A 19,066-nucleotide genomic window follows, 5' to 3' on the forward strand; every position below is an offset into this window, starting at 1 on the left:
TCTCATCTCCTACAACCATGACTCTTGTGAAACCCAAGAGTCGCGAAGGGGGCGTGGAGAGTAAGGGAGGGGCGGGGCGTGAAGAGGGGGCGGGGCGTGGAGAGGGGGGCGGGGCGTGGAGAGGGGGGCGGGGCGTGGAGAAGGGGGCGGGGCGTGAAGGGGGGCGTCCCCACAATGGGCGTGCCCTGGTGGCCCCCCAACTCCTTATAAGGTGAAGGGGGCATGAGCCTCGCGGGTGACGTCACGGCCTCCATGCTGGTGTCCGAGAGCTTTCGAACACGTGTGTTCAAGGGTATAGCGCTGTACGTGTGTCACCCGCCCGCCCGCCCGCCTTGCTGCCTGCCTTGCCTTGCCTGCCTGTACGCACCGCACAACCACTTTACTCGTCGTCGGCCGTCTGTCACTCGCGTTCACCGCAACACACGCACGCGGAAAGGCACCATGGTGAGCAAAACGGAGGACAAGAAGCCGCTCTCGAAGCGCACGAAAAGTGCGGAGAAGGACACGAAAAAAGACGAGTTGCAAGCGAACGGCTGCTGCGGTAAGAACCCCCCCCCCGGGTCCCGGGTGCAAAGCGGTTCGCTCGTGTCCCTTACGAAGCGTTCGCGTTGCGTTACACGTGGAGTGGTCGTGTGCTCATCCGTTGCGGCGCTGTGTGTGTGCGTGCGTGTACTGTAGTTTGTTGTTGCTGTCGTATCGAGCTCAGGTGTTCTTGCACGAGATGCGGTTTCGAGCTTGGCCACGGCGTGCTGGCGTTGCCCTATCCCGTCTTGGTGTGTTGGTGGTGGGTTATTGGCCACACACGGTGGGATCGTTTTAACCACCGTGGGGGGTGATGATGGTCATAACATATTCCGGCGTTACACCTGGACGTTTGTGGGGTGGGGGCGAGCAAGGCACGAGAGGTCAGAGAAGACTGCAAGGCAAGTGTGTGTAGGTCTTGTCTCAAATGTGGAGCAATCCCCAGCTCCCCCCCACTGCTTGACGATGGAAGATCGATGATGGTGGTGAAGATGTTTAATGAAGATCGTGGATGCTGCTGGTGGGTTTTGTAACCTCGGTTGCATAAGCAGGGATTGTGGGTTGGTGTTGTGTGTGTGTGGTGTGCCTTTTAATAACCGTCTGCAGCTGGGCACAATTATACGAATGTGGTGAACTTCTCCCATGCAAACAAAACACTTGCCGCTCGCGTTTCTGAACAAAAACACAACGTTGGATGTGAATGCTGTGCTAAATCACCCTCCAACTTGTCCATCGGAAAATGTGACTGGCCGTTCTGTCGAGATGAGACGAAACAAGCTTCTTGGCTTGGTTGGGGATCTCACTGTCGGGCCCATATCACCACATTGCATGTTAACCGTATGTTGAACTTCTTTCGCACCGTACGTAGCCAACAGAGCCATTTAGGAGGTGCCATGGGGGGTGCGGGCGGGGCAACAATCTAAAAACAAAAATCAGTTCTAAAGAAATTAGTTTTCAATCTGGACTTGAAAGTGAAAAACTCCAGTGGCGTCCGAATATCGGAAGGGAGAGATCACATCCACATAGCCATACAGGCGTTTAATACACATTTTGAGACTATAAACTGAGAGCGAAACTCTCAGTCAGCTGAGACAAAGTCTTTTGTTTTTAAACGGGACCTTGATTTAAACAAGCCTATACTCATAATGTCTGGGTCATTTCCAAATGCATGGAGCTAGCTCTTGGCACACGCCACGTCGCTTGTGTGACTTGTTTGACCATACTTCCCCACACCACGAGATCTTTTTTTGTTTGTTTGGTGCCAGTATTAAAGTTCCAAAAATAAGAATGGGTTTCACCCCTTTCTGGCAATGCAACAGGTGTTAAGATGTTTCAGGTACGCATTAACGACACGTCAATTATCCGATAATAATTCAATATGCATTGACTTTCAAACCGATTGGCTTGCATCTGTTAAGATATCGCTCGCCACTAATGTTAGCCGTGAGCGGGCCCAAAGTACAATGTGCCCAACCCCCTTACAACATAGTACTGTACAGGGAGGTCCAGATGTATTGTGACCCCCCCCCCCCCCCATTTACCACATGAATATGCAAAGCAGGGGGGGGGAATGTTAGGGGTCAATACAATTTTGGGGTCACAAGGCATCTGGACCACGCTATACCGTACTGTACTGCACGTGGCCACACTGATAATGTCACCCACGCAGACTGCCTGCAGTGGTGCTGTTGGGGTGTTGTTGGGGGTGCTGTGTGTGTGTGTGCGTGCTACTTCGCGCATGGCCCTGACCTCGTGTCGGCACGCGGACCTCAAGGTCACCAACATACCTCAAGGTCACCAACATATCTCAAGGTCACCAACATTACCTACTGTTTGAAAGGCGAGCCGCTGGGTGGGCACTGCGCGCCTCACCTATGACGAGTCACGTGGTGGTACATCAGGTGTGTGCGGGCACACGTGGCATGCGTGTGTTTGACCTGCGGTGTGCTAACGGACACCGGTTTTCATATCGCGAGATATGTCGCCACTGCCGTTGCCCCGTCTGCATCGCAGGTCTTTCGAGCATGCGCTTAGATCTTAGTTTATTTGTTAAAACACATGTATTGCTAATACTCTACGCGTTATGCTTACCTGGTTTTTTTTACGTAACATTTATTCCACGCAAGCGAAATCAACGTTACTTTTTTAGAAGGTAAGCGAGAATATTGATGCACGGGAGGCTAGTCATTATAATTGATGGCAGAGGGATTTTGATAACCACTCCACGGCAGATGAAAACATTAAATGCACAGACCGTTTGTCAATCCAACACCGTCGTAGGTCAAGGGGGGTTGTGTGACCACACTTCACTATGATGCTCGGTGCTCTGCATACGAACCCAGCGACCCGAGTTCGATTCGCGCTCACGGCCAACACCACTGACAATTATCGGAATCGGTCCTGGGCCTCCCCAAGTTTGACTCTGCCTCCTCAAATGAGTACCTGGTGCGGTGTGTAAACATCGCCAATGGGGAGACAAAGGCGGCCGGGCGTGGTGCAGGGCACTCACCCCCTCGTGTGCCGTGCCGGCATTCATAGGGGCTCGCTAACAGCACTTGCCCCAACAGTCTGTTCAGGCTGTAGGGGGGATGTTTGTCTTTTATGATGTTGAGTGAAGTGGAGGGGGCCCAGGACCGGTTGGGATATCATTCATCACTGATGTTAGCCATGGCCCGGCAATCTAACTCGGGTTGCCGGGGTTCATAGTGCAGTGCGCGAACCTCTGCACCGATTCTTCACCCCGATAGCAGATCGGGTTTTCCTTAATTATTTTCGTGCACCAACAGCACCACTGTATTGAGCCATTCTTTCACACGAGTAGCAAAATGTCCCTAGCATGTGGGTTCAAAGTGTGTGATTGTACAGACAGGGTGGTCCAGATGTCTTGGGACACCCCCCCACCTCCCATATGAATTGACCCCTACCTTTTTTCTCCCCTTACATAATCATTTTTTTAAATAAACGTTACTTTTAAAAAGTTAGATTTAGATAATTCAATGGGTGGTCACAAGACATCTGGACCTCGCTGTATAAAAGTGTTCACTTAGAGGACCCACAAAGGCCACATTTTCCCATGTCCCTGGAGTTGAAGATGTGTGTGTGTGTTCTTTGGCAGTTCGCTGATTTTCTGTTCCAACTGGACCGAGCTGGTGTTAGAAGTAGATGTGGATTCCTGCATTAAAAATGTCGCAACATAGAACATATCTGGAATTCTGGAAATTAGTTTTTTTTTTATACGGACCAGATGCGATTCATGTCCGTAACCATACTGGCAATGAGTTTTAATATATGGCGAACTGTACTGATCGTACAACACAATTGGTTTCTTTTCACAGGACAGCATATTTTGTTCACTTGCTTACATGTCACACGTTTTGTGCAGTTGCAAGTCTAAAACAATGTTGATCGCATTGTTTTTTTTGGTTGTGATGTGGAAAATGTATAACATCGAATTTTGAGTATTAGGTTGTACTGTATCAAATTGCACAACATATACGGTGCTGCAATGGTTAAGTACTATAAACCGGGCAAATATGCATCGTTGAATAGTGTATTAAAATACGTAGCCTTGTGTACAGTAGTTTGTATCTCTTTAAGACTTTTATCCATTATAAAAGTGTCGGCGTTCCGTATGTCCGTTTTTTGTCCGTCATCTAAATCATGAGAGCCTTTCAGAAGGCCTCAATCAAAAAGTTACAGAAAGTGGACCCCCCCCCCCCTCGGATGTGGGGGTAAAAAGTTGATCCAACAGATATACAACAATTGTCGACCCCCCCCCTCCCCCCCAATTTTAATTTTGTTGTCATATGTACCTACACACCCTTCATACAACCTACATACAATAGAGTCAGTAGTATCTACTTAGTCGGTAGTATCTACTATAGAGTCATATAGACCTACACACCCTACACACAAGAGTCCGTAGTATCTGGGGGGGGGGAGAAGACATCAGTGGTTGTGACGGGCGAGGTGTGTAGTGCCGCTAGATGAGCCCCTCTGCAGGAGCTAGAATAAGGCCACAGGCTGCCGAAATTCTAGTATAATAAAAAAAAATACAGTATACTATTATTGGCAAGAGGCATAGAGGTTTAAAAATAAGCAAAGTCGAAATGGCACAAACGGAATGAGTGTCATGTCATTCCTAAAAGTGAGGCCTCCTGGGGCTCTGAATTATGTGAGCATGTTGATTTGCAGTTGAAAAATTACCGATTTTTGCTTTACAAAGGACAAAAACCTCGTTACTGTAATGTAAACTACGTTAGTTACAGTTTGTGGACAGGATGTACTGTAAATAATGTTGAGGATTTTTGTAAATAATTTAAACAATTTTTATTATTTTACCAGGTCGGGCCCACTGAGCTACATAGCTATTTTTCAGAAGCGACCTGGCCACAAATGAAAGATCAACAAAGTGGCTTATCACGTGGAAATTTATAGCAGCCAAATACTCTAAACTCATGTTTCTAAATGTGGAGGGGGAAAAAAAACTTGAGGACCCGGAGAAACATCCACGTGACCACGGAGAGAACATGCAAGCTCCAAATATACAGGCGTCAGGGTCGGGATGGAACCCATGACCTCCTGTATACCAGGCAAGGGAGTTAACATCTCGCCACCGTGGCATCCATAATAATGTGACCAACTTGTGCAGCAAATATCAAATTTAGACAGAATTGATGGTATAATTGTGTGTTATATTTCTAGAATGTTGAAGGGGGAAGTTGTGAATCGTTTACTTGTACTGTCGACTGTGACTAATCATTCAGAAACACTGGCATTGACCAACAAATGTAGCAAACTGAAAATTGTGCAAAGAAGCGTCGAGATATGCACGCTTGGAATTACATTGAGAGACAGAAAAGAAGAAACGGTAATTAGAGAACGTAGCTTGATTACACATTTCAAAACGTTAAGAGAAGTATACTCTTGGTATGTTGAACTTATTTTGCACTGTATGTAGCAAACCGTGCTAATCAGATGTGTGGGATGTGGGACAACAAACTAAACACAAAACAAGCGTTTCTAAAGAAACTAGTTTTCAATCTGGATTTAATTCCATGTGGAGGAACTCTGTAAGAATGATCGTCCTGCTTCGGCAGGGACGCTTCGTTGGAAAGGATGATGGGCGATATCCAAGAATAATGACGGAGTGGTAGCCAAGGAATCAAATTGCAAAGAAGATGTCCACAGGTAAAAGTGGAGCGATTGAAAGGGAGCTCGGGTGCAGGTGCACCATGGATTTTTTGACGTCACGTGATCGTCAAAGATGGCGACGGCTTGGGTTTTTAGCAATTTTCTGAGATTGGAGCTGTTGACACAGAGGTTTGATAAGCAGAGTAAAAGCCACTACATTCGTGGCCTGGAGGTCAAAAGTGGACATTTAAGTCAACCTTACATGTGTACATACCCACGCGGCTTTCTCATGGTCCACACGGCTTGGTATTAGGGTGCGCTAACTATGCTGAGTTGGTAGCTCTCGGCTCCATATCTCTAGTCTTGGTATCCGACATCCAGTCTCTACAAGCCTCTGTGGCACTGGTTCTTAGCAAGAATGTAATGATTCACTCCTCACCGTGCTCTCAGTAGGGACAAATGAGGGTTACGATTTGATTCAAGGAATTAGTTTGTCCTGATTTGTTATCCTGCTTTCTTTGTGTTGTATTACCTGTCTTATATGTTAAGTGGTCTCGTCTTCGTGTCTTGTTGAGTCCATTATCCGAAAAGTACTTTCGTGAGTAATTTGCGTAGATTATCTTTTAGACACGTTGTTGAACTTCTTTCGCACCGTACGTTGCGGGGTAAGGACAGCAAACTAAGCACAAAGAGCAGTTTGAAAGAAACGAGTTTTCATACTATCTTTAAAAGTGCGTAGCTCCAGTGGCTTCCTAATATCGGAAGGAAGAGTGTTCCAGACGGCTGCAGAAGCACATCTGAAAGCGCACGATGCAGTATCCTGAGCTTACGAATGGATTTAAATGGATTAATAGTTACATTCCGACTACTTACTGCAAATAAGTATTTGAAGTCCCCTGTGTGGTATTAAGCAATAAGCATTTATTTGTCCTGTTACTGTATGCCTGCATTTGTTCTATAATAGCTGCGGTATTGTGAACTCCTGCCAGAGTGCTGTTTTCCACAAACCTGAACTGACCGGGTTGGTGAAGTATGGTCAAAAACAACCAGAAAGACTGAAGCCGTGCGGGGGGGAGGGGGTTTTCATCCAGCAATGGATTCACAAAGGTCCATACATTATTATATTATTTATCGGTGCATCGATTCGTCAGTTGTAATCGATACGCTCGCAACGCATGCACCGAACCGTGATTATAAAGACTTTTTACATTTTCACTTGGATACAAGCATCGTCTGGGCACGTTGCCCTTTGTCCCAGTGCCTCCAGTGCCGTGCGTGTGCTGCTCTGAAATCCACTCGCTTAAGTGGGTATCTTGCAAAGTGCTGCCAAGTGACAATGCATTGTTTTTGTGCAGGTGACCAGTTTAACCACATACCAAGTGAGTGTAAAAAACAAACTCGCTTGGTGTATGGCAAAGCAGCCTCAACATAATCCAGTGTAATCTAAAATGTCACGCCATTGGGTTATCTCAATTTAGTTTGTGATGTTCTATTCCTGTTATTACGCATTTAAAGTGCCCTTTTAGGACAGTGCTGTATGTTTTTACTCTGCACCTCCCCATTGTACACGTGACCAAATTGCCTGGAATGCTCCCCAATCTCAACATCTCGGAAGCCAAGCTGGATTGTGGTGCCTGGATTCGTCCTTGGGTGGGTGACCAAGGCTGCGCGAAATACTCGTGTAATAGACACATCGCAGGCAGTAGAGGGCAGCTACATCAGGCCCTTTTTGCCAGTATCAAAAGTATGAAAAAATTAACCCGTAAAAACAAAGTTTTTCACTATAAATCCTTTATATGCGTGGCGGCTAGAGTCCTCTCGTCCTCTGGCTTGAGATGGCTGCCACCTATGGGTCACATGATTGCATTGCACCATTAAGCAATTGGTAATTAAATATAATATTTTTGTCCTAAAAAGTGTAAAATTTTGGAAAAAAAATTTCACGAACATTCATTGTCACGCACAACGAGTCTGTGTGCAAAATGTCAGCTCGATTGGATCACGGGAAGTGGGTTAAAAAACGACCGAAAGATTTGCACGGTCGTAAGCAAGCAAGCGAACTTAATATAAAGGATTTAAAAATAAGAGTCTTTGTATTCGCCTTTTTGGCGTTCTCTGGTCTGGCACTTGTGAGACTAAGCCATAAAGAAGGCTGTCTCTGGTGTAGGCCAATCAATTTCAAAGACAATGCCCATCGATTATTAGAGTTTGTTTGCATGTTCACCACAAGTCCTGTGTGTGGATAATGCAGGCTTTATTCCTTGCAAAATAGGTTTCTATTTGGTGTTTGAACAACTAGGCGAAAGCCTACGTGTTAAACTGATCTTAAAACCTGTTTTATTGCCAGTAAGGATAAAACCTATTCTTAATTTTCATAGTAGAGAGTAGTGCGAGCAAAATACGTTCTGCTGCAGTTTGACCAATTCTACACTTGACCAGCACGGTCTGGAATGATCCAAATATCCCTCCAAGGCTTGGAGAGGCCCCTTATCCAGAGGTGTATTGACAATAAAACAACTTGCAGCTCTCATTGTACCCCACCCCCTAATAAACAACAAAAACAAAAGCTTTGATTTGTATAGCATCAGGATGCCGCTTCCTCTCGAGAAGATGTTACAGAAAGTCGGATATCCGCAGCCACGTGTGCCGTTTTATACTGGCTCCTAAATTTCCATCGATTTTTTACGTTGGCATCTCATTTCCTCGGACTGGTTTCAGCCTTCTGGCACAGGGAGTACAGTACCGTGTTTAGTGAAGGGACGTTAAACATTTACCCCGTTGCTAGCAGGCAACTGAAGATAATTTATCCATGGCAGGTAACATTTTGCCATGGGTAACACGCCCCGATTGAGTAATGGCTCAACAGTAAACTGGATAAACTGGAGAAAATCCTCAGCTTAATGGTCTCTAGAACACTGCTCACCACAGCACCAGCAGCAGTAGGTTTCATGTGTGTGCACGTTCTGTTTTGTCGCGGGTTGTATGCTGTACCGCCTGCGGTTGTGCTTTTTGCGTTGCAACTTTTCCAGTTGGGGAATGCGATTGTATAGGTAAAAGCGAAAAAAAACTCCAAACGAAAACAAATTCCTGGGAGATGTTTCTGTGTTCACCCCACAACGAACTGCCGGCAAACTCCTCTGTTGGCCGCGGATGAAAAAGCCAACGAGGGTTTGTTTGAGCGGTACAAATCGAACGTGTTTCGAGAACCCTCGGTTTGTCAAAACAACTTGTGCTGATGGTTCGATGTAGCACCACAATCTGAAGCAACCAAATGGCTTGTCGGTTCGGCGTGACCAATACACCTTAATTTCGCTGTTGTGTCATTCGGTGGCATTACCCCTAAGCGCATTATGACCTCCCTCGGCGTTTAGCAATCCAATGGAAGTGACGCAAGGGAAGGAGCAAGTGAAGGTCCCTTTTTCACGGCCGTAACGTACATCATTGCATCTACTCTCTGCAAAGAGGGTGGTACGAAGGTCGTAAGGTCGATGTAGCCATGGTCGTGTGCCAGTGAGGGAAATGTCACACTCCTATGACAGAGACCAGTCTCCTCCATAGGAACAATCGCGTTTGACCCACCTTAGCTTGGTATTGTTTTTTAAAGGTATCAGAAGAATGGTTGATTTCATGTGAGACCCAACTGGAGATTTGAACTTGGGGTTCTACAATATGTGAGTCAAATGGTCCAACCACAGCTGCTACCTGGTCTGAAACTGCATGATCTTCATTCCCTCGTTTCATCCACCGCTGGTCTTAAATAGCTTTTGCTTGAAATACTTCACACACTGTGTGGAGCAATTCACAATACAGTAGACTTATTATCATTCTGTTATTCTTTATTCGCACGAAAAAAAAGACAAGCAGAGTAAATAAAAAAAATAAGTAAAAACGGTGGTGTGTTTGAGGTTGGAATCCGAAGAGGGCCTTTGTGAGAACCAGACCAAAAACAAAAGGACACAGTATCTACAACACAGATTTTGCAATTAATTAAACAAAGCATCCTAATTACAATTAAACATGTTAAAATCGCTGTTCCAAAAACCATGTCTGTTTTTTGTGTGTGTGAGAGTTGAGCAATAATAACGAATCCATCCCAGCGATTCTGGATATTGTCTCGATTTAATTTTACTCCGTTCAAGAATCATTAACAAAAAATAAGTACAATAGTGTACATTGCAAATTACGGTACTGTGGTTGCACTTGTGAATAGGATACCACTGTTGTCAGAACACAGTAGATGATGATGTATATTTTAGCAAGAAGCCCATGAGCCAATAATGTATTGCGTCAGATGCTAACAACACGACTGACATTTCAAACGATCCTATCTTGGCCTCATTTTAATAACTCGCAGGCCTGAGAAAGGGGCACCCAGTTGATTTGAACCCCCATGCATTTGAAATGCTTTTTATTGTCTCGAATTAATTTTACCGCTCAGCCTTGGCCCGTGACGTGCACGTACATTGTGTCACGTACGCGCTTTGCCTCCGAAATCGAGGGATAACGCCTGGTAATGCGGAGCGGATGGAGACGGGATTGAGGCGGGGGGGGGGCGGCCCCATGTGACCGCTAATATCACTTGACCCCCGAGCCGCCGTGTCGTACGTCGGCTTATTTGCGCGACCTCGTCTCCTTGCCCCGTCGATCGCCCCCTTTTCTGGGTCGCATCAAGAGTTCGGCTTTTGGCACGCACTGCGGCAAATCTCGCCTCGCCCATGTCTCGCGATCCCCACTCGGAAACCGAATAGAATGATGAACGTGCGTTTTTAAAACTCGCGACCCTCCCGTTTTGTCGGTGCGCGCACTGGGATATTTGGCTGTTGTATTTAACTTTAAAATTAGTTCATGGCCTTCTACGTCGTCAGTGTACAGCTTGTGTTGTGGTCGATTTAAAGCTTTCGTGACTGCAGGGATTCATCTTCTTGGTTCTTTCGGTAAAGTCACGTAGAAGGGAAGTAATAAAATAATAAAAATAAAACAAAAAAATTCTCACGGCGTTTCGGCCACAACGCAAGAGGACGGCTGCTTGCGTAGGTGGCCGAAACGTCGTGAGAATTATTTTATTACATTTATTTTTATTATTTTATTATTTCCATTCTATGTGACTTTACCGAAAGAACCAAGAAGTTGTTCCCGTACTTAAAAAAACTAAAAATGAAGTCGGCTTTGGCTTATTCACTGCTGGATGGTGGTGTCCACTCCGCGTCGCCATTGTCCATCCCTCGTGTATGCTCTTGCCACAATCCGTCTGCCTCCCGCACGTGAGCTGATCCTATCGCTCCAACTCCACGGTGGTCAGCCTCGGGGATGTCCCCTCCCTCCTCTCTCTCTCTGTCTGCCATTTTATCACCAATCTAGTCCCATCAGCCACCATCAACTTTACTCTTCTGGCACACTAATAGTCCAGCATGTTGCCTTTCACGCACAAAGGAAAAATAAAAAAACTCTCCAGTGTGCGACTGCGTTCATCCAGAACAGACCGTACAGCGTATAACGACGCAATGCTGGATCCACAAATATGAAGGAGACATCATCACAGTGATACACTCAGCTACTCCTGGCGTGGTTATTTGGCTTGAACACCTGAATGTGAGATTGTAATTGTTGCTCGGCATCTACATCAGCAGCAATACAAAAGAAGATTAGGTTCCGTTTTCCAGACACATGCTACATCTTGCTTTCACTGAGAATGAAAGTGCATATAACTCTACTGTACTTACTATTTTTAACCCATGGGTTGGGAGAATTCACCTTCTGCATGCTCACTTAACGACAGCGATTCGGGGTCACAATTGTAATCGTGAATGAATGTGTTGGTACATTTTACCATTGCAGCGAATTCAATTGAAAGCAACACGACCCTCGTGTGCCAGCAAGATAAACTCGGAACACCGATTAGAGGCCTCGCCATATCATTGTGGTGGTTTGACCATACTTCACCTTTGGGGTTGGTGAACTTTTGTTTCCAGTTTTATCACGTAGTTCGCTAATCACCACACGCAACTATTTAAACGTTGTTAAACCACAACCAGTAAACCGTTTGAATAATAATCGATAACTGGTCCTCAGTCAGGAACCGGTAATCGTTTTCGGTGGAATTTGAATAATGAACGCGCCGATTGCCACGCACGAACTACAAATGGCACGGCAGACCAAGTCCACCGCATGGCACACATCTTCCCTCCTTTCTCAGTGTAAAGCTACAAGTGCAACTTCCGCACCAGGAGATGGAATCAAACCGGCGACCTCTGGATTGGAAGTCCAGCGCGTTCGAGCCATTTTACACCATGGCATCTGCCTTCGTTTTTATCATTTAGAAAGGTAAAAAAAAAGTGATTTGTTCTGAGGGTTATTTCTATGCATGTGCAGATAACCAGTAACCGTTTTTTCTCTATTAAAAACACATTCCTGGGTTGCTCGTTCAAGGGCCAGGGTCAACGGCGGCGTGGTGTATTCCGCAAATATGCCAGACTGTGAGGGCGGGCACAAGCCGGCGTGAGTAGGTGAAACGTTGAGTTTTATAAGGGCACCACGGGGTGACCAGCCCCTCCCCACCCAGCCCCACCCCTCACCACCCTCCCCACCCAGCCCCTCCCCACCCAGCCCCACTCTCTCCACCCAGCCCCTCCCCACCCAGCCCCTCCCTCCCCACCCAGCCCCTCCCTACACGACGGACACAATAATCCCTTGTGGGCTGGTGTAACCAGGAGGTTCCTACCAGTATAATAGACGTATCTGAGAATATAGGAAGATCTGAGAAATGTTTGAGCTTGTCCAGCAGAGGGCGTACTCTTCGAGACCCAAAAATGTTTGGGCATGAGAGATGCAGTGTAAAATGCTTTGCCCAATAAAGAACCCTTCCCGTCTCGGTGCCCGTGTTTCCAGCGGCTTTTTAATTTACGGGTAGTCCATAAAGAATGAGCGGTGTTTTGAGGTTGTCCGTTTATTTGACCGTCATGAAGTGTTGGTATAGATTTTTTTCTGGATTTCACCGGTGGTGGTTATTGCGCCCCCGCGTGTGGGCTCTGCTTTTTGTGCATGCATACGCCACTGCGCCGTGGTACAGTGTTTACGCATAGCCAACCGTTGAGGAGTGACTATCGCAGATGATTAAACCGTCAATCCTGGGCCACACAATGCATCGCGTGGAAATCCAATTTTATGCTTTTGGTCATGGGAATTTGGAAGTGTTTTTTTTTTCGAGCGGCTCCAAATTTATGCAACGTGCCGAGAGAGATATAGTAATGCGAATTTAGTTTTTTTGGATTAAATTGGCGCATTGCAAAAGACGTAGACGATTAAATACCTGGCGGAGGGTCTGGCACGTTCGGTGTGCGTGGCTCGGATGCACGGTGAGACGAAAAAACGTGGTTGTTTTGGACAGAGCTTCCCCGCACGATTGGCGCAGGCGCTGTGGCATTTTCTTTGGTTCGTCACGGACTCTGCGTGGTTGACCTTCAAGCGGTAATTTAATACCTAGAGGTCGGGGTGGGTACTCGTTTTTTTTTTGAAAGAGGCAAATATGTATTTGCCTATCGCTGCTGGAATGACAAGGTCCATCTCACCATGAATTGATATATTGATGTGATACCGCTTGCCTTTTGAACAAAAATCTCACGCTGACATGTTGTAATGTACGCTAAAATGTTGTGCTTGTTACAGTTTGAAGGACGCCTAAGTACAGTTCTACGCTATTGCATGGATAGTACTGTCCAGTCATGCATGTACCTTGCATACCATATTTAGGGGGTGTGGAGGGGGGTGGGTTGGTGTAACATGAGTGGTTTATAACGATACTTTAGTAATGAGCTTAATAGATAGTCATGTTGGCACATCTATGGGTCAAGTCTCTTGTACGTTTATCATTTAGTGGTGGTAACACTTTTACCTCGCAGGAAGAAGGGCCTTGTTGGGCATGATTCCAGATGTTGTGGAGGTTCATGGTTCACACCCAGCAGTCGCCATGCTTGTTTCCGGGGTGTTTTAATCGTTAAAATAACCGCCGTCTGCTTTTGAACAGTGGACGTTAAAGGTCCCGCGACATCATTCGCAAGAGCTGTGTACCGGCGTCGTGGTCCAAATTGACAAAATTTGAAATATTTCCTGCAAATTACCCTATTGGGAAGACACCTATAGCAACCATCGCCCCCTCCTGTGAAAACTCAGCAGGATCGCCTGATGAGGCACAGTTAGACTCTGCGAGGATTTGCTCGGGTAAACAAGCGTGACAATAAAGTCGTCTGATAATTTCGCTTTAGGTGCGTTTTGCATGTTAAAAACTCTTTGCGATCCAGTACAGCACTGTAAATGAGCTGTAACTTTGGAACCTCATTTGCCAGTAAAAAAATGATAATTGTTTTTTTGCCCTTCTATCTGGCAACAAAACTGACACTTTTTTTACAAGGAGTCATGTAAAAAAAAAGTGTCAGTTTTGTTGCCAGAGAAGGGTAAAAAAACAATTATCATATTTTTTACTGGCAAATGAGGTTCCAATGGTGTAAATGCTCACCCCGAGCTCTCATACTCTGATGGTGCATTGTCTTTGAGTTGTGCGCCTTTTGGCGTCATCTGGTCCAACCCATGTGAGACTAGGCTCTAAGGAAAGCTGTCTCGGGTGTGGACCAATCAACTTCAAGGACAGTTCATATATTATCAAAGTTATATTTTTTGTTTGCATTATGGCTGCAGGTATTGTGGTCTATGCAAACATGACTCCTTGTAAAAACGGTGTCAGTTTTGTTGCCAGATAGAGGGGTAAAAAAAACCAATTATCGAGCTGTAACTTCTTTGGATGGATTTTGTGGCACAGCACTTGCAGCGAAATGTTTTAACTGATAGATTTTAAATTGCTCTTGGGGAGTCAAGGGTTTGGACTCGTATTTCCCATTTTTTATTCTGGCCTTAAAAATGCAACTCGAAGCAGATATTAAATGAGGTCCACTGGGCCAAAGATGTGGGATTAGACCGTTTTAGGGGAACACTTTTGTTGGAGACTGGGCACCCGTTTCGGATTTAAATGGAGACCCGACAGTATCGCAAAGCGAAGCTCTTGTATGCAGGGTGTAATGTGAAGTATATTGCGATGTTCGTTGCTTTATTTATAAATTTACATATTTACAGTGCGGTGGAATTCCTCGTATCCATGACCCGATTATCTTTGGCCCTGAATTTATGTTTTAAAAACTCGTCTTCCTTCTTAACCGTAATTTTTTTTTTCAAAGAAGTCATCCATCAAGTGTTCATGGTGGGAGGCTTAATTTATTCTGTAATTTGCAATAATTGCCCTGGTGTTTTTACAAGACGAGTTTCTTCGACCCGCGTTTCAGAGTCTCACCACGGCGTCCTTGTAATTGTGATCATTTGCTCTGCTCTACGTGCGCTCGCTCCCCTGTCGGCGCACGCACTCCAAATCCTCCGGCGTGCGCACTCGCAGCACCCCGCGTGCACGCGTTAACCCGGCCTTCCAGCCTGCACAACACCCACTTTCTCTGCTGCGCCACCGCCGTTATTTATTTATTTAGCTTCAAGCAGGTTTGTGCAGGACGCACCACGAGGAGGAGTTGGCGAGGCAGCTTCTGGGACTGCACCAGTGAGAAATTCGGCAGTGGGCCGATCTCTGCGATGAATGAGATCGGTTATCTTGTGCAGGGGTGAGATGGACCATGGCATTGCAGCGGGGGGGGGGGGGACGACGACCCCCTGAGGGATGGCGATGGTGCGGGGAGGGGGGATTTATCGAGACGTGGGTGGGAAAATGGATAATGATGGACATTAAACGCGAGATACAAGAGACGGCGATGAAGGGTGACGCCTACTGCGATGGCTGTGTATTACAACGATAGTTTAGCTGCCATCGCCACATCGACGCAGCCGTATGGTGCGGTACGCTCAACTGCGATTGGGACCATATGTGGCAATGGTCCCCCCCCTCCCCTACTGGCAGACTGATGCCCCAGGGCACTCTTGCAAATGAGACTCATATCCTAGTCTCATGAGTGTCTCGCCTGGTTAAACAAAATCAACGTAAAACACTGAACTTGCAGCAACTTGGGTTCGCTGGCGAGGTTGTACGCGAACCGGTCCCTCGGCTCCTCCATTCCCTCTCTCCCTTCAAAGCGCGATTTGCCACTGCGTGGACAAGTCCGTTTCGGCATCGTCTCCCGTGCGTGACGGGCGTCGTGAGAAGACCCGGCAATTCTGCCGACGTGCGTGTCCTTTATGCAATACGGCAAAACTTCTCCAATGACTGACGTTGGTGTGGGTGGAGGTGGGGGGGGGGGTGTAAAACCTTCATCCAGCAACAATGAAAGCGCTGTGCTGCCTGCAGTATAAATAATGCATGGGATGTATCGCTGCCGTGTTGCCTTTGGGTGCCAAAGTGTAATTGGCTCATTGGCCATGCAGTGCCATGAGTGTTTGTTTACTCTCCCAGCATGGGTTGGTGGAGGTGTCACTGCCCGACCCCCCCCTCGTCTCCCACCTGCTTCCACCATCATCGACACCATCGCAGGCAACCACCAGTGGGTGCAGGGCTCGGGAATAATGGCCCGAGTTGATTCAAACGGAGTTGCAATTCTGCAACGTCGCCGCTGGATTCAAGGCCTCGCTCCTTCCCCTCCCTCCCCACACCGTTGTTTGCTCTCTCGTGGTCCCTGCAATGCCACTGTCCACGTCACTCGCCCGCGCGTGAAGTTATCCGATTTGCTTGTGACGATTTACCCCGATCCTGGCCGTTTTGACGAATTGGAGCGATTCGATGACAAAAACAACCCACGCATTTTTTGTTTGCCTTGGTTTTTGTCTTGTCTCTTAGACTCGCTAAACTTAAGAACCCACTTTAATCACGGCGCGGCTTTCTTAATTTCATCTGCGGCTTTCTTAATTTTATCTGCGGCTTTCGGTCGTCTGACACTGCTGTGAGCCCTCCTTGGCCATGTAGCCACGTTGTGTATGCCATTTTAATTGTGTTACTTCGCACCGAGGTACACGCCGTCTTTGGTAAGGAAGACCTCCCAACTCGAATTGCTACAGGGTAATCGTTAATATTGTGCTGTGATTACAGTTTCCTTTTGGTGTAAGCGACCTTGAGCAGGTGGCTGAAATTCCACATTTCCATGGCGGGACCGTCTCTAACATGGGATGATCACTGTTGACTTTCGCTGCTCGTCGTGCTACTCGGCTCTGTCAAAACAGGAAGAGTCTGGGGAGATTCCATCTTCCTGAACCAAGATGTGAACTCTCAACCATTGCGATTGCGAATCGCAAATTGACACCGTACCGATGAGAGTCACAAATCGGTCACATTTTATGTTGATGAAACCGAATCGTGGCGAAGTCGCTACATGCCCTCCCCCTGCGGTTGCCGGGTGTTCTTGTTGAAGGCTCCACATTTCAGCTGCATAGAGCATTCGCGAACGCTGTGCTGACACGGCACGCTTGGCACAACAGCACTGAGGCGTGGTATGTGCCTCTCGCTGCGTTTTGGTATGCACGGTGCATCCGCACTGCGAGAGCTTTACGAGCTCCCGAACCAGCTCATTAAATGAACGGGGTGGCACCAACGATCAAAGGCGCCATCACACACCCTTACCCTGCAGACAAAGACCTCCCCCCCAACTCGCCATATAGCCTATCAATAGACTGTTGGGGCAAGTGCTGTTGGCGAGCACCTATGAAGGCCGGCACGGCACACGAGGGGGGTGGGTGGCCAGCACCACGCCCGGACGCCTTCGCCTCCCGGGCGTCGACATTTTACACATCGCACCGGGTTCTCGTTCTAGGCCGAGTCGACCTAGGGGAGGCCCGTGACCCGTTTCAGATAATCGTCACCGGTGTTGGTCGCGAGCGGGAATCGAACTCGGGTTGCCGGGTACGTAGCGCGATGCGCTCACCGCCGCACCACCGCTCCCTCCTATACAAAAGACAAAGATCCCCCATATAGCCTGAACAGACTGTAGGGGCAAGTGCTGTTAGCAAGCACTTATGAAGGTCGGAACGGTACACTAGGGGGGTGGGTGGCCAGCACCACGCCCGACAGCCTTTGTCTCCCCAGTGGCAATTTTTACACACCGCACCAGGTACTCATTTGAGGCTGAGTCGACCTAGGGGAGGCCCGGGACCGGTTCAGATAATCGTCACTGGTGTCGGCCGTGAGCGGGAATCGAACTCGTGTCGCCGGGTTCATAGCGCAGCGCGCTAACCGCTACAATGTCGTTCCCCACCCTCCTATACAGACGCGCGCACACACACGCAAGTCTGGGTGCCTGCAGTTGGGAGGAGTACACGGAGTGCGCTCGATAATTGTATTAGTGCGAGCAACCTGGGGCTGCAAAGCAAAACGTTTTACATGCGGAGACCGAAACGCAACTTCTGTATTGACAAAGTGATGTGTGCACGCTTGCCGAGAACACGCGGTGCAGTCTTGGTGTTTGATGTCCTGTGCTACACACGAAACTCAAGTTTGATTGTTTTTTTCTTAGCGGGTAAGGCCCACTCTGAGCTATATATAGCTAATTTTCAGAAGCGACTGGCTATCACAAATGATAGCTTGACGAAATTGCTTCCCACTTGGAAATTTATAGCAGCCAAATGCCCTTTAAACGCATGTTTATTCTAATTGGCGGGAGGGAAAAACCGGAGGCCCTGGAGAAGAATCCACACGACCATGGGGAGAACATGCAAACTCCAAATATATAGGCATCAGGGTCGGGATCGAACCCGCTACCTCCTGTATACCTGGCGAGGTAGTTAACGTCTCGCGACCGTGGCGCCTGTACTGGATATGTTCCATTTGAGTGTCTCCTCCTGTGTGCTGTGTTGCACATGCAGGTCGTTGGCGTTGAATGCGTTCCTCCGCCCAATTCGGTAACTGCAGTGAAACACCCTGTTCTCTGCCCTCCCGCATATTGGTGCAAAATCCTAATGACGGCGCAGGGATGTGTTCTTTTAACAGATACTCGGAGCGGTCGTCTGCAAGCGGTATCGTGGCAGTCCTCGGCGTCAAGACATTCTCTTCAGGAGGGTTCTGCCCAGGGACGTTTAACCAAATCTCTTTTTAGCGAGTCTCTGAATGTGGAAGGAAAACGGAGAGAACGCAGTACCCAGGCAAAACAATAAAAACGGTCGCCGTTCGCCACTTGGTGACTGTGACGTCACCACAGCGCTTCGGTGCCAGGCTAGGTGCACTTCAAGGCCGCGTGAGGTGGCGTGGGCTCACTGGCAGGAGATCACGGGACAGATTTAATTGCCATGCATTGACTGATAGATGCACCACCTGCGCACCCCACTGTGCATGCTTGCTGCGTTTTATCCACCCGCCGCTCCACTCGTTGTTGTGAACTTTGCACCCTCTGCCCTCTGTTGTTGTTGGAGGGCGACAGCCCCCAGCTGCCCAGGAGCAGCGTCCTTCACG

The 19,066-nt window shown here is 47.6% G+C and overlaps 1 protein-coding gene across 1 annotated transcript in view; it reads left to right on the top strand.

The window, feature by feature from the left end:
- Nucleotides 1-245: 245 nt before the first annotated feature.
- Nucleotides 246-19,066, top strand: part of CLUH (CLUH binding protein of NUMT mRNA) — a 79,156-nt gene continuing 60,335 nt past the window's right edge. Inside the window, exon 1 of the mRNA XM_078611995.1 lies at nucleotides 246-541. Within this exon, the coding sequence (XP_078468121.1) occupies nucleotides 253-541 (289 nt within the window). The 5' untranslated portion in view covers nucleotides 246-252. The remainder of the gene's footprint in view (nucleotides 542-19,066) is intronic.

The sequence above is a fragment of the Lampetra planeri genome, chromosome 37, assembly GCF_965212315.1.
Source record: "Lampetra planeri chromosome 37, kcLamPlan1.2.h2, whole genome shotgun sequence".
Lineage (NCBI taxonomy): Eukaryota > Metazoa > Chordata > Hyperoartia > Petromyzontiformes > Petromyzontidae > Lampetra > Lampetra planeri.